The following is a 17,297-nucleotide window of genomic DNA, read 5'->3' as shown; positions in this document are numbered from 1 at the left end:
TCATAAATTTGAATCCAATTAAAAGCCGAATTTGAAATTTGGTTACAATGCTAACCCGCTTTGAAAATTCAAAACTGGATTCGTATTTGACTTAAGAAATGCTCTAGTAACAAGGTTTTTGGCCCAGGCTTGGCCATACACCTTGGGCCCATGAGCCATATCCATAAGGGCATCCGTAGTGGGCCTTCACCACCCACGTTTTTGCTTAAAAACGCCCAAACACCACTACCCACCAATGTGGGAGTTTTCAATTAAAAACCCAGTGTTTTTTTGTGGCGTTGGTGGCACTTATAAGGACGCTACTTGCTTAACCAATCAATAATAAACCCCTGTTTCACCCACTTCTTTTAACTATTTAATTTATTTATATAATATAAAATTTATTTATTCATTACAATACTTCAACCACTACGCACAAAACCAGAAAAGGCCCTCGTGTCTACATAGCGTTGAGTCGTTGACATGGCATGAAAAAATGGCGTGTTTAGCCCCTCCGCTGCGAATGCCTAAGCGTTTGTGCGGTTCTACACCCTAACCTTTTTTATTATTGTTAATTTAAAACTTAAAAGAGTACAACATTATAAAACAAGAGCCAATTTCTAACACATGTAGAGTACCAAAGTAACCATCAATAATCAAAATCACTTTTAGTTCAGACCTTGGTGATTTGCATATTTTAAAACTGTCTACATTTAACTATATTGTAACCATGCATCTAGAAACAAAACACATGATTCATTAATCAAATCTTCCAAACATAACCAAATTAATCTAGTGAAGTGGTGAGTTAAGCCCCTCCTGAGATGACAACGAATACGCAGGCTGGTGTCGCTTCGAAGGAAATGGTGAAGTTTTCCTGAAAGATGCTCTTTTCTTCAGATGATTTAGCGTTCTTCGGGTATAAATTTCTCTAACCATCGGCTTAGCTCGCTCCTTCAGCTTGAGAATAACGAAGAATAACAGTCGGTAAAGGAAAATAATCGCCATCACTGCTGCTAAATCCCACCACTTTGAATGGTTGAGTGGGATCCCTAGCACGGTTGTTAGTATTATCTCTCCGGTTAGCTTTGGTTCGCCTTCGTATTCAGCATCAAACTCCAGCCCAATCATGTCATTCTTGTATGCTCCCTAAGAATTAAAAATGCATAGAAAATTATTAGATATTGTACTATATTTCATTAAAAGTAGTGTTTATGTTGATACAAAAGGCAACGGACAACAAGCTGCGAAAAAGGTACACTTGAGCATTTAGTTGCTGCTTTTAGACAGTATTACCTGCAATCCCCATGACATATAATTGATGTAAGAAACCGGATATCGCCAGAATATATTTGGAAGTTCAGGGAGGAGACGAAAGAACCCTGCTGTCATCATCATCACACCCTGTAAATCAAGATTTCATTCAGATTTTACGTATTTTGTGCATATATAATTCAAGAAACTCAATGATATGGGCTTTAATTTGTGCAGTCGAAAGAGAAACATTCAATAAAGTAAAAGAACATGTAACGACTCGATTTCAAGCTTTCAAAAACTGAATAGGAGAAATTTGCACCCCAAGTATCGTGTTTCTGTTTTTTCGTTTACATTGTATGAAATACAGCAAAAAAAAATTTTTGAACGTTACCCTTGAAATTTATGTCTAGATCTGCCACTGTCCAAAAGCTAGCCGACTCCTAACTGGGACCACATAGACATGAGAAAACGGGCTGGAAATGGTCCGGCATAAATAACGAAAAATTTGGGCTACTAGTGGAGTTACAGACCCATAAGTAGTGGACGAAAAGATATCAACGGGCCGGTTGTCAGGCTCAAATTCCGTCATTTGGAGTTCCTATTTCATCATAGAAGATTCTCCTCAAAATTTGCATATTCAAATCATTATATTTTTAGTGTAAAAATGCGCAATCCGTTGATTGGCTAATGTCATTCAATAATATACTAGCTTCTTTATGATTATCTCCATTATCCTTCGTGTTTTCGCTTTGCGTCAATAAAAGGCTAATTAAACGAATTAGTGAAACTTACTATGAAACCGGCACCGATGATGATTCCCAGCATGAAATTAGGAACAAAGGAAGCAATAACCATCATGGAACTCTCGACAGCAGCAATGGATAACAGAAGATCAAGGCAAGCATACATTTGCCGGTAGAACCCGTGATGAAACTTCACCATGTTGTAAGTAATTGCTGCAGTACTGAACGACATTATCGTTAAGAACGGGAAGGAAGATAAGAAGTTCGAAAGAATAAACACGCCAACGCCATAGTGCCCGTTAAGCCTTTCCCTTTGGAAAATCTACGCAAAAATAAATCATTACGTTATACTATCTCCGAACTTGATAACACTAAAATTACCAACAAGTTATATGCACCTTCATTTCTTCGATGAACGAAGGGAAGCCACCAATAGACATGAAGATCATAAAGCCCGAAATGAATCCACCACACGCTCCACGAGCCAACATCGCGTGATAGTTTGTTCCAATATCGTAAAAAACCGTACCGACACAAACAGATACCGCAATGTACACCCCTATCCTTAACCAATAGTATCCCACATCTCTACTCATGTTTATGAAAGATCTCTTTGTTAATGTTTTTAGCTGCTTCCACCAACTGGCCTTGCTTCCAGTACCCTTTGTTTCAACCACTAGACCTTCCTATCAATTTGAAACAATTAAAACAATGATATCTTACTGTGTTTAAGTTATAAGAGAGTTAGTTAATTACAATGGTTGATATTTCTTTTATTCTGGTTGTTGCAGCTGCTGCATATGTTGAGGATTTGTATTTATAAACAAGCATTCCTTTAATTTGCGCAGTTGACGAACAAGATAAAGTAGTGGTGCGGATGATTTTTGTGTCCTGCGGTACATAAAACAATATTGTTTACTAATAATTAGATAAAGGCCTAAAGGGTCGTGCTTGGCGTACTCATCCGCCTTTCAACTTGTCGCATTAGTAATACGCACATACGCCCATTTTCACACTAAAAGATAAAAAGAATGCACGTACCCTTAGTCTCTGAGAACCCTGCAATGTAGCGTTGATCCTGTCGAAATCAGAGTTGATACACCGAAGAAAGTGATCCGAAGGATTTCTTCGACTTGGACATGGTATACCCGCATCCGCAAAGAACTAAATTTCCATTTTTTAAAATCACTAAGATACATAAATGTGTTTAACTAAAATAATAAATAAATATATTTCACAGAGTATACCTTATATATATTGGGCCCACTTAATCAGGCCTAATATAAGGTATCCTCCGTCTATTGTACATAACACAAGTACCTCAACGGCCTGTTTGGCTTCACCAAAGAAGACTGTTTCGCCACCCGACAACAAAAACAGATCATCAAAAAGTGCGAAAACTTCACTACTTGGCTGGTGGATGGAGGAGACAACGGTTCGCCTACCATCACGGGCCACACTTCTAAGGGCCTTAACCACGAAGAAAGCAGACGCGCTATCGAGGCCACTAGTGGGCTCATCTAGGAACAACAGGGTGGGCTTAGTTAGGATTTCAAGTGCAATACTAAGTCTTTTTTTCTCACCACCACTTATGCCTCTTAAATGCCAGTTGCCAATGAGTTTATCAGCACAATCTTGAAGGCCCATTTCCATTATTGTTCCTTCAACAATTCCATTGACCTCAGATTTAGTTAAGTCTCTTGGTAATCTCAGTTTTGCTGAGTATGAAATGGTTTCTTTGACCGTTAGTGTTCCCATTAGTATGTCCTCTTGGGTGACATAGGCCTAGGTTCAAAATGTTTAATCAAAACCATACTCAAATGTCACATTAATTAATACTACATCATTAAGAAGAAATGCAACCTAATTAAGTTAATGAAAAAAAGGAGAATTGATTTTAAATAATCCCAACTATACACTATTTGCGGTCCCAGCTAAAAGTGTATTTTTTTCCAACAGTGACAACTAACAGATGGTTAACTCCGTTAGTCTTTTGCTTACGCGGCACGTCTAGCGGACCGTTGGAAAAAAAAATACATCTTTAGTTGGGATTGTTATTTATCAATTGGGTATAGTTGAGAATATCTAAAACCAATTTTCTTAATAAGAATTATTATTGGCGCATAATGTTGCCACATGGATGTTTATTGAAAACTAGGCGTGCCACGTAAGCATAGACTAGCGAATGGTTAACTTTGTCAGTCCCGCGGACCGTTGGTAAAACATACGCCTTTAGTTGGGACCGGCATCGGCCAAGAGTGAAGTTGAGATTGTTATTTCCCAATAGGGCATAATAAGATTATTTCAAACCAATATTAAAAAAAAACAGCACCACACCAAAAAAACTTAAAATTTCTACAATAACCTATATAGTTAAGAATCAATGTGTAAACTTGATTATATGTAAGACGGTTAGTTCGCATTACTTACAACCGCGCCATAATCAAGCCTCTCTTTTTTTCCGTTCAGTAGGACGTTTCCAGTCATTATGACATTTCCAGCTAATCTTCCTGCATTCAGTTATAAAAAATATATATATAAGTTAGAGATACAACAGAAATTACAATGGAATTTATATATCCACCTCTAAATGATCACAAATTAATGTTATTAGAAGACAAGTGATCCAATGCAGGTGAACAAGAAACATTAAATATATGTATGATAATGGCATGACCAATCAACATTCTTCATATTTGGTAGAATTGGATTATTGTCATGCTAATTTTGATGAGTAGAATTACAAGCAGTTTGTCTATGGGTTACCTGTAATTCTTTAATTAAAATTAATTATATAGACCAAAATAATAGCGTAATTTTGAGTTCAAGTCCGCAGTTGACAGAAATTTGTCGTTCAAAAAAATAAAATAAATAAAAATTATTTTGATAGTAATAAACCAATTACTAATCTCATTAAGAAAGAACAGTGTGACAAGTACAGTACTTGTTACTTTCTTTTAATATAACTTAATAATAAAGTACCATGTATCTCTTTCTTTATCAGAAACATAATATGGCATTTAATTAACTAATCAACTCCATCAGTTGATGATGGACTGATGTGTGGCAAATGTGTAAAAATGAAACAGCATTTACACATTGAATAAAAAATCTGATTAATTTAAAACTTACGTTATATGTCGTGGTTTATAATAACGAAAATTTGTTCAAGTTTAAATATATGTGCAATTGTGCATGCGTCAATGTAAAGTTGAACAAACAATTTAATGATTTTAGCGCACTATTGTAAAACAAAGATTGAATATTTTGAACATTCGGTTTAATGATTTTAGCGCACTATTGTAACGATGATAGATGCCTCGTTGTAGTCAATATGTGTTGTGTGTTTATTTAAAGTAATATACAATACTCGTGCTATATTAAACTGAATAGATTAGGGATTTCATAATTCAAGAGAATACATTCTGGTTTTTATAATTTAAAGAAATGAATAGAAAAATTTTATGATTAAGAAAGTTAATTAAAAATGTTATTTTTATATCTAAATGTAAAAAAACTGATTTACTATTTGGCTAAACTTGCTTCCTAAAATTTTGTAGAAGAATCTTTTGAGGGATTTGAACATTCAATCTTCAAATGGAGAGAGCACCTATATTAATTTTGATTTTTATATGTTTTCATAAGCCGGATAGCTTGATTTTAGGTTAAAAAAATTCGCTATTAAATTATAAATATTCTACAAAGGTACCCAATAAACGTACTTTATGACTTATGAGCTCAAACCAAGTTTAAATGCTTAAAAGTAAACAAAAAGATTAAATGTTTAAAATATTGATAGTGTAAATATGTAATTAATAAGGCCAACCGACCACCCATGAGCTCAAACCACCACTCTGCCACAGTTAAGTTTTTTTGTGCGTAATTCTCATTAATTTGTGTTTCGACCAAATTGCCGATTCACATTCAACTCAGTACGTTTTTTTCTTTTTCTTTTTTTTTTCTTTTTTGTGAACGGAGATTTTTTTTGTTAGGAAATTTGAACTCAAATCCTTTAACTTTGATGTTTGAAAGGTTTTGCCTTTGCAATGGGCCATCAGCCACCGACCCCATTGGTAATCGAGAGACCTAGGTTATTACTTGTAGTATATTCAAACCAATCGATCAATCCGACGGCGTACTCCTAAGAGCATTCTCAATTGGTTCTCTATATTTATCTCCATTTATAAAATTTAGAAAAATTATCTAAATAACCACTCCAACCCATTCTCTATCTCCAAACTCCATTTTTAAATTTTAATAAAATGGTATAGGAAGCTTCCAAATTTAGAGTGTTGCCATAACACTCCATTTCCAATTACCCTTCCATAAATATATATTAGAAATCAATTTATATGAAAATGATAATAAGAAAAAATAGTTAGAGTTAAGATTATAAATGGAAGAAAAAGAAAAAAAATAATAAAAAAAGAATATAGAGATGGGAATGGAGAATAGGTTGGGAGAGGTTTTTAGAAAATGATGTATAAATTAAATAAATTGTGTTTTTTAGTTAAATTTTAAAGATAGAGATAGAGATCTTATTGGGAATGCTATAAATCAACCAATTAAACTCCTTTCTTATTTGAGTTTAGTCTATAAACAACGTGACTTTAATTTCATTCCTATACAGAGTGTAAGCAAGTCGAGTGTATTCCGACTTTCCATGCTCGTCTAGACTTGAGTTTGACTCATATAACTTAATAGTTCAAGCTTCACATAGATTGACTCGTTTCAAACTCTAAACCTAGAATTCGAGCCTTGCTTGTAAGTTGTTTTTCAAGCTCAAACTCAAGTAGTTTACTATTTATGAATGTACTAGTTATTATATATTTATATATATATATATATATATATATATATATATAGGGTAAGGTTAAAATGAAAACCCACTTGAGTTGGGAAACCCGTGAAAATCCTATGTAACATCTTTTTTTTGTTACATGTAATATATGTTGTAACATTTAATACAAAACATTGAAACATCAAAAAAAATTGTTTTGCTATTTTTTAACATTTTTTTACTAATTTTTATATATGTTTTCAGAAAAAATAAAAAGTTATATTTATATTTACATTTTTTATTCACTTTAATTGTGAACCACAAGATTTAAACATTAATTAAAAATATATGGTTAAGAATGAGTTTCTAGAGTTTTCACAACTCAAGTGGATTTTCATTTTATAGTTAGCCTATATATATATATATATATATATATATATATATATATAGGAGAAGTATCCTTTGAAAACCCTCTTGAGTTGAGAAAACCCGTGAAAACCTATGTAACATCGTTTTTTTTGTAACATGTAATATACGTTGTAACATTTAATACAAAACTTCGAAAACATAAAAAAAAATTTTGCTATTTTTTTTAGTAATTTATATATGTTTTCATGAGAGAGAAAGTGTAAGAAAACTTTAACATTTTTTATTAACTTTAATTGTGGACCACAAGATTTAATCTTTAATTAAAAACATGTGGTTGAGAATGAGTTTTTAGAGTTTTCACAACTCAATTGGGTTTTTATCGTTATAACTTTGGTATATTATCTAACTAGTTTTAGAGCCCGTGTTACATACGAGATAATTCAAATTATAAAATTATAACTAAAACAAATAATTACATAGCGTATATGAAAAAAATGTATTACATCTATCCTTATATATATACAATGTGTACATAAATTGAGTTTATTTGTATCACAACACGATTTTTTTAAATGAACTTAATAAAAAAATGTCCTTGCAAAATCGTACCCGGTTTCTATTAAAAAATTCATTATCGGTGTCATATATGTATAATTGAAAGAATTTTGGTTATGAACCCATTTCGAAAATAAGACTTCTCATACGATAGTAGTTATAACCACTCAGCCTAAATACAAAAGAGACGTTATCTTTATTGATATATTTATCAATTTACCACCCATCAAAAGAAAGTAGGATATTAAATTGTAGCAATGGATGTTCTTCAAGAACTATGTTTTTCTGAGCTACACCATAAAAAAGATTTTGATAACTTTCAGAGGGCTTCTCGACGTTGTCATAATGACAACATAAAAAATAACATGTTAACCCATTCAATTTTGTGAATATTTTGTTTCATTTGAGCATAGTTTTGCATGGCATGCTTCATATACAACGTTCTGATCACAATTGAAGAAAAAATTAATTTTGACATAAATATTTCAAATTTGATAAAAGTTAGAAGCATTGATAGGCATGGGGGTGGCATGTCAAAAGTGTTCACAATCTTTTCTTAAATTTTAATAGTTGAGGGAAAAATAGTTAATTTGCCAAATCCCGAACCTTTGGATTATTTCAAAAAATGCCCTTAAAAGTAAACTTGAAACTCGAATCATATTTAAAATTCTAAATTTCATACTTTTGACATTTTAAAGTCAACACTTTGAACCCATAACAAATTTGACGATAAATCTATTTTGCATTCTCAAACTTTTAAAAATACTCAAAAATTTCATTTTTGACCCGTAACAAATTTTGACCTAAATGTAGTTAATTTGTACCAAATAATCTATTTACCAACTTATGACTCATAAAATCAAATTTAATTTCCACAAAAAACCGGAAACAATTTTCATTTGAGAAACATGATTTGTTGTTGGTTTTTGGAATTCACAAAGTATTTTGAAATATATAGTAAAATAATATGTTAATATTTATATTTATAAAAAATATATAGATATTATATAAATATAGTGTAAAAGGAAAGTGAATAATTATTGATTTATTACATATATTAGGGTATATTAGTTTTGGAGGAAAAAAATTATGAGAATTAACCAAAACATGACAAGTGTCCTATTTATTTTACTTTATTAGAATAGGTAGATAGATTAATTTTATCATAAATAATACTTATATAGTATAAACGAGAAGTATTATATTAAATAAAAATAACATATTTCTATAAATAGTATATTTATTTAGACTCGTGAATCTGTAAGTTTATATATGAAATCTGAGTTCGCATCATAGCTCGCTTAATAAACGAGCTTCGCTAGCCTCAAATGAGTTTACGTCCAGCTCGTATAAGCTTGACTCGATACCGGTTTGGCTCCTCTCGTTTGCATATGTACAAATTAACGTTACAACTGATTTATTTAGATATTTATTATTATTATTATTATATATCCCATACAAAAAGAATATAAAATTAAAATGTTTAAGATATATTTATTTTGACCAAACCCAATCTTACCAAAATCCTTTATTCAATTATTAATAGTTTCACTATAAGTTAGAACTTAGAACCAACAATTAATATTGAGACAATAAAGTTTATCAGATATCGTCTTTTTCACCTGGAAAATAACCTAGGAGCACCACAACGGGCTTCCCATCCCAAGATGTAGAATCTTGTAGATGATGTGGTAACGCAAAGGACTTGGAGGTGAAGTCCATGGACTTGGTTTGTGAGTGAGAGCGAACGTAGATGCGAACAAATGGCGCCCCCCACTCTTTCTCAAACAATACAAGTTATACAATTCTAATTTTTTTAAAGGGCTTGTTGCTAGGAAAAAGATTGGTGTTTTTAAATAAAGTTTGGGATCTCATTTTAAGCTGAAGTGAGATTTTATGAAGGTTTGCTTTTGCGCTCTATTTAAGCATGAATTTTTTCAAATTAAAAAAAAAGCTCAAATTTAGAATTAAAAAACGCCCTTCAATGCGGTGTAGTGGTAAGAAGCATGCGTTTCTCAATGAAGACCCAAATTTAGAATTACCACCAGTGGGCCTTCGGGCGTGTGGGTTTTCCCTGAAACTGCAGATAACTTGGAGCGCTTAAGGGCTTCGTACGGTTGGGTTGGGCTAGCTGGCGGTGGCCTTTTGCCATTGAGTCACCCCATACGCCGTACGGAGTACCCATGCCTTCTATGTTTGTTTGTCATTAAAAAAAGAATAAAAAAAACATATTTAGAAATTTTACTGTTTAAAGCTAGTGAAATCTTTATAGCATCTATAAAATCTTCACATTTGTAAGCAGTAATTGTTACATATTAATATAATAAATATAGAAACACAGAAATAGATAACAAAAAAATATATATATTTTTGAGGGGTTGAGAAATGTGGTTATATTCTTATATGACATTAACAATTAACAAGTATATATTTCTATGCTAATAATATATAGCCAAATAAAGAATATTCAAACCTGCTACAGAATCAAGAAGTGTTGATTTCCCCGAACCAGAAGGACCCATAATAGCCATGATTCTAGCTGGTTGAGCAAAACCTGTCAACCCATTCAATATCCTTCTTGTTGGTTTATTGCTATTGTTTGGAAGCACCACTGTCAAATCTTCCCATACCAAATAAGCACCAAAAGCGTCACCGCCGACACGACCACCACCGATACCATCCATTGATCCCACCACCTCATGACCCACTGCCACTTCTATCTCCATATCTCACTTAATCAATAACCTAGCTTGTGTTAAGACTTGTTTTTTGTTGCATGGATATATAGGTGGTGGGGTGGGTCATGGGTTGGTGAGGTTGATTAATGTCTTAGACAAGAGGGTGATAGAACAAAGGGCTTTCTGGTCTGAGAAGATGTTATTACCAAAAAAGAAAGTATAGTGTCATTTTGCCACTCAATGTGGCAAAGTAAATTTTAATGCTGCCATGAATAGTGCTCAGGAAGTTGGTGTAATGTGTATAGATGTGTAATACTATAATACACTTGCTTTCTTTGTGTGTATAACTGCATATCTATTTGGGTATATTACTTAAGGAGACTGAGTGAGATTTGTGTTCAAACTTAACCCATATACTGTAATAAATTACATACATACATACATACATACATCATAACAATATATATATTCTAGTTGGAAAAATGCTCTCAAAGTTGGAACTCTTGTAGCATATTAGAAAATCAAACTATGTAGAGACCTTCGATCGAGTATATACTCGAGTGGTCACGCTTATCAGAGTTGTTAAGTGGAAAAAATCGATTGTAAAAGCCTTAAAATCCCACAGAAACATAAGAAAATGTTGAAAACAAGGTTTCTAGTACATGTGTATTTCACTGGTGTTGCTTTGCTTTTTCTATCTAATCATGATAGATATATTGTAAACAAAGAAATAAATGGAATTCATCACAAACTTGTAATCTCTTTTATTGGCATTTTGGGTGAAAGCATGAAGCGAGAAACGGCGTTGGTTGATAACTTGATATGACCGATAAAGTGTCGTTGGCTTAATTTAATAAATTCTAGTCTAGTTTTTTTAAATACGATTCTACAAATACAGCAGAAACATTTAAACATTTCATATTCTCATATTAAAAAACTTTAAAACTCTCCAATTTTATTTTTAAATATGGATAGCTCATGTAGTCAAACTAATCTTAGGAAGATGAGGTAATAATTTGTGCAGTTGGTGCGGGCCTCCAACTTAGACATCAACATAAAGAAAGTTCGCAACGAGTTACAAGATGATCCCCCATTTTTTGTGATCGTGAAGCAACTCATAACTAACTGGTACAGGGTTATTTTTTATTTATTTTATTTTTTTTATTTTTGAGAATTGCACGTATAACGAAAGTCATTTTCGGCGCCGCTAACTAATGAGTTGCCAACTATTTTTACATTTACAAGTTGTTAGCGATTTGGAGATAGAATTTTTGTATACTCATCAAACGGAAGACGCCTGACGTAAACTACATTTTATGGTTTAACAAAGGTGTACATTTGTAATTCATCAACACTCTTACGACACCGCATATTATAGTTTGTGCAATTATCGATTGCATAAACTGGGATTGGTCAAATTGCCCTATTGCTTAGTGAGGTCAGCATCAATGATGTGACCATCCACACCCAGCGTTAGTGCTTGAGGTGGTGGCATAAGATATTTCACATATATATTCACAAAAATATATACTCCAGTTGGACAAATGATCTCAAAGTTGGAACTCTAGTAGCATATGTATAGAGGTAGAGTAGTAAAGCTACCCACAGATTCCTTACTTGACTCGCGGATCGTCAGAAGACATCCACCACCCGCGGGCAACTTACCTAATCCGCGGATCGTCAAAAGACATCCACCACCCGCGGGCCACTTACCTAATCCGCGGATCGTCAGAAGACGTCCGCACAAGGAACACGTGGACTGGTAAAGCCATCCACTTTCCAAGACACGCTTTGTGGATCTCCTCCATAACCCGCGGATCATCATGCGAACATCCGCGGAAGGAACCCGCAAACAACACAAGGGACTCATCACGCGTATGATCCCCACGTGATATGGAAGAGCAGTTGTAACAAACTATTTCTAGAAGATTCCCCCAATACCTCCTGATAGCGACATCGACCAATGGAAAGATGACACCTAGACACGTAATGGCCATCCCACGACGTGCACAGATAATGGCTGCCCAATAAACGGGTCCAGAATGTCACACCCAACAAAGGCTCGACACGTGTCCATTCAGGTAGAAAGGGAATAACTTGATAGTGACAACTCCACCAATCATCTTCCCACACCCTCGGCTATAAATACGAAGATCATCTCTTCAAGGTATTTATTCACACTCTCAAGCCCCAAGCAATTACATTCGGTATCTTACTTTATTCGGACCAGAGTACGATACTTATTTTCACGCTAGAGGGTGGTTACGGGAAGACCCCCCACTCTGTCCTTCCCGTAACGAGACTCAACGGTGTTCTGTTTTGCAGGCGCTAGCTTGGATCTGCTCTCATCACGTACCAGAATACTCACAGTTGGGATTCATCAGGTTGGATTATCCAGTTCGATCTAGTGTTTCTTCATTGGCGCCATCCGGTTTTAGCTAGATACACGGTTTTTAAGGTTTTTTCGATTCATTGTGATATGAAAATGAGTCAGAACCAATAGCCATCTGCTGCTCCGGCAAGATCCCGTCGTACTGAAATTCTGGACGATCTAGTCCACGAAGGACAGGTGTCGGACGATCTTCGCCGGAGCACTAGAACTCCGGGTTTTGAAAACAGAACCGAAGTTCCAAGATTCGAAGATTTTGCACCTTGCAGGAACACCCGAACTCCGGCCCTGGAAGACAGGGCCGGAGAGTTCATGAGACACAAAGTCACTGAGATCCACGGACCACTCAAACTCCGGCTCTGGAAGACGGAGCCGGAGAATTTCCCAGATACGACGGGGACGAAACGAGAACTTACCAGGCCAGATTTGGTAAAAACATCCTCACCCCGGAAGAGTGGTACCAACAAGAGAAACAGCGGCTAAAAGAAGAGTACGAGCGAAGAGTAAGGCGAGATCATGTACAAGCCAGAACACTGATGTATGACTCTCCACCTCTGTTTCCGCCGCCAGCACCCCGGCACACTCAAGACCTAGAGTTGGAAGACAACTCTCGGTCAGCCGGTCGGTTGCTGGCAAGAAGCTGCGAAAAAAGTTACCATACTCAGTGTAACTCATCTCGTAGAACCACACGAGATACTCGACAAAAGGAAATGTTTCAAGAGGAGGATTACGCGAGTGATGGCAGCTGGGACTACGGCAAAGAAACCTTTAGTCGCCATAGGCCACCAACAAAGCAAGCTGAATACTTCAGTGATGCTGAAGAAAATCAAGCTATGTAGACTTTCGATCGAGTATAAATACTCGAGTGGCCACACTTTTATCTGAGTTGTTAAGCGAAAAAAGCGATTGTAAAAGCCTTAAAATCACCCTAAAACATAAAAAAATGTCAAAAACAAGGTTGATATTACATGCGTATTTCATGGGTGTTGCTTATTTCTTTTTTTTTTCGAACTGTGAACTTTTATAAACACCAACACCCAAAATAGAAACACCGAGACACGCCTTGCCTCCACAAGCCGGAGCACAAAGCAACACCAAAAAATGACAAGTTACATGAAGTTAAATTTACACCAATTCAACCACTCTATCAATCTATGTTTTAATCTATATTTAAACCAAAGAAATACAAGCGATTTAATACATCCTATTATCTCTTCCACCTTGACATCCTTGTCTTCAAACACCTTTTCATTTTGTGCCTTTCAAATACTCCAACAAGCTATCATGATGATCCCATGTAACGCCTGTTTCTCTATCTCCCCAATCTTTATGGTCTTGTGAATCTCCAAAAGATCTCTGATCGAAAACCCAAAAATAGGTGGTATTTTACATCATCAACTAATATGATCCCACACTTTCGTTGACACTAAACAACCTGTAGTGAGATGATCGGCCGATTCCCGACCCATCTCACAAAAAGTACAACTACTATCCGGAACCGTTATATTCCTTCTTTCAAGCGCCTCCTGAGTTAGTATTCTATTCATCTCGGCCCTCCATACGTGAATGTTGCACTTCGCGGGGACCCATTTACTCCACTTCCAAACATAATTATTCCCAACATATTTATTTTTAATCATCAGGTCTTTTACCGAGCTTATCAAAAACACTCCACTGCTATCTTCAGTCCACGTCCAAGTATTCGGCCCAACTTTCCAATCTGCTGAAACCATAACTTTCATACAATTCTCCCATTCTTTCATTTCTTGGCTGAGTTTGGAGGCCTAATGCGGTTCCAAGCCCAAGCAATTCTCCCCTCCGATCTCCAGAACAGATCCTTAACCTTGCATAACTTATTTTTTCCAATTTAAACAGGTTGGGACAGATCTCTATAAGTTTTGTTTTCCCACCCAATTATCTGTCCAAAATCTCAGCTTCTGACCATCTCCAAGGTTACCTTTTATCAAATCAACCACCTTACTACCCGCCCCCCATCTTAGCATATTAACTGTCTTAGAAATATTTAACCAAACACCAGTGTATCCCTTCTTACTAGGAACAACTTCTCGGTCATTTATTTGATTGTGTAAAGAGTCAATCACTCTTTTCCAAAGCCCGTTTTCTTCTTTTTTGTATCTCCGACCCCACTTAACCAAAAAGCATTATTCATGTCCCTAAGATTCGAAATTCCTAAACCACCTTTTTCTTTTGGTAGAGCCACCCTATCCCACGCCACCCAATGGACTTTGTGACTATTACTCGACCCACCCCACAAAAAATCTTTTCATAATTTATTCAAGATTTTCCACTACCTTGCTTAGCACTTTGAAGATAGAAAAATAATAAACCGGTAGGCTTTCGAGAACCGATTTTATTAAAACAACCCTTCCACCAATAGAAAGTGTACGGGCCTTCCAATCCGCCAACCTTTTCTCGAATATATTCATGATCCCATTCCAATTATGAACTTTGTTCATATAAGCCCCAACAGGCATTCCAAGGTGAATGAACGGCAACTTCCCCGGCTTACACCCAATCACATTGGCCATTTCCTTTAAATCCTCTCCATTAACATTGAGACCGAATAAAACAGATTTTTTTATATTAATCTTCAGATCGGAGCATATATTGAAACACCTTAGAATTCTATTTATGTTTTCCATATTTTCTTTTGGCCAACCTCCTATTATGATTGCATCATCCGCATACAAAAGATGAGAAACCATTGGACCCCCCGTTTGGAACCTGAAAACCCGTTAGTATACCATCTTCCACAGCCTTACTTACCATGTTTGAGAAAGCCTCTATCACTATAAAAAAAATAAAAGGAGATAGTGGGTCTCCTTATCTCATTCCTTTGAAGCATTAAAACTCATAAGTTGGTGACCCGTTAACAAGCACCGACGATGTAGCCAAAGACAAAATCCCCCAAATCCAGTTGCACCAAACCGGAGGGAATCCCATTTGATTCATAATCGATTCCAAAAACTCCCAGTTCACATTATCATTGGCTTTTCGAAATCAATTTTCATAAAGAAAGACCTATACTTTGATTTGCTAGCCCATGAGATCAGTTCATTCACTATTAATGGTCCATCAAGAATAACTATCCCTCTAAAAAAGCAGATTGTGAATCAGAAATAGCTGATCCAATAACTTTCTTTAACCTATTGGCCAAGACTTTTGAAACCACCTTGCTTATTGCCCCCCACTAAATTGATTGGGCGGTATTCATTTAAGCTTACCGGGTCCGTACATTTTGGGATTAAGGTGATAAAATAAGATGTTGCTCCTTTGTTGATTCTCCCAGTCAAATAGAAGTTCAGTCAAAAGCTTCCAAAAATCCTCTTCAAAATACTTCCAAAAGTGTTTTATAAATTTGAAATTAAACCCATCTGGGCCAAGTGCCCGGTCCCCATTGCATTGAAATGCCGCTGCAAACAAAAAAAATAAATGAAATTCATCACAAACTTATAATCTCTATTATTAGAGCACCCGTAGTGGGCTAACGACTCGCTCCACATCAACAGAAACTGTCCGCCACATCAATACGGGTGGGGCGTTTTATTGGCATTTTGGGTGAAAGCATGGATCAAGAAACAGCATGAGCTGTTGATTGACATGACAAGTTGTTGGCTTGATTTAATAAGTTCTAGTTTAGTTCTCTAGGGATGGTTCATGTGAGAAATGATTTTACAGCGAAAAGTGCGAGAAGTCGATATTGACCATTGATTATGTGTAATCAATGGTGAAAATCATATATTAATTAATATGACTCTTATAATATTAAGTAATAAAGTAAAAAAGGGCGCAATTGTCAAATGTTTTCACCATCTATTCGATTATCATTAATTGATGGTATCGGACATGTAACTGCATTATTTATAAATAAAATTAAATAATCATAACCCATAATAACTTTTACTTATTTTAAAAACCAAACTATGCTATAAGCTAAAGTATACAATTGTTAAAATGATTAACCAGTTTTATTAAGTATTTAAATAAATGTTTCTGTAATATGTTAATATAATTAAGGAAGTTTTGGTTATCAACAAAGGTGAAATATAAATCGATTATTGTTTAAAAAAAATAGCAGAAACGTTTATGGTAATTATTCTTTTTTACAATCAATTATGTTAGTTTACTAATTTTTGAGTAATTATGTATTTCACATTTTGTACAATTAACATTACATTAAAAAAATGTTATTTACTTTACACTAACGTTTATAGTATGTCTACTAAGTTGATATGAGCTTCAACATGAAGCTAATAACAAAACAAAATAAGTCTAAATATACGAAACTGTATCAACGCGTTATAAATAAATTATTACCGTTGAAATGCTACTCAGTGGTTCTCTTGGCGTTGACACTGTTTAGAAAAAATGCATTATTATATAACCTTTAAAGGGTAAATAAAGAATATTAAAATGACTAACCGTTTGAATTCTCTTATTGGAAGAGGTTGATTCATAAAATGTACGCTTCTTTGATTTTGAAGACATATGTAATATAATATTATAAGGTTATCATATCAAAATTA

The 17,297-nt window shown here is 34.8% G+C and overlaps 1 protein-coding gene across 1 annotated transcript; it reads right to left on the bottom strand.

Moving 5' to 3' along the window:
- Positions 1-633: 633 nt before the first annotated feature.
- On the bottom strand, positions 634-10,555 carry LOC143575691 (ABC transporter G family member 12-like). The gene is made up of 9 exons (XM_077059989.1): positions 10,157-10,555; positions 4,410-4,489; positions 3,300-3,764; positions 3,021-3,143; positions 2,736-2,870; positions 2,378-2,665; positions 2,029-2,301; positions 1,276-1,383; positions 634-1,128 (listed from the first exon to the last, which is right to left on the bottom strand). The coding sequence occupies exons 1-9, from the start codon at positions 10,407-10,409 to the stop codon at positions 772-774; spliced, it is 2,082 nt and encodes a 693-aa protein (XP_076916104.1). The 5' UTR covers positions 10,410-10,555; the 3' UTR covers positions 634-771.
- Positions 10,556-17,297: the final 6,742 nt, after the last annotated feature.

The sequence above is a fragment of the Bidens hawaiensis genome, unplaced genomic scaffold (assembly GCF_021521415.1).
Source record: "Bidens hawaiensis isolate Kalapana, Puna unplaced genomic scaffold, B.hawaiensis_p1.1 tig00001412_1, whole genome shotgun sequence".
NCBI lineage: Eukaryota > Viridiplantae > Streptophyta > Magnoliopsida > Asterales > Asteraceae > Bidens > Bidens hawaiensis.
Note: the sequence above shows the minus strand (reverse complement) of the source record. Positions and strands in the feature narration are given on the sequence as shown.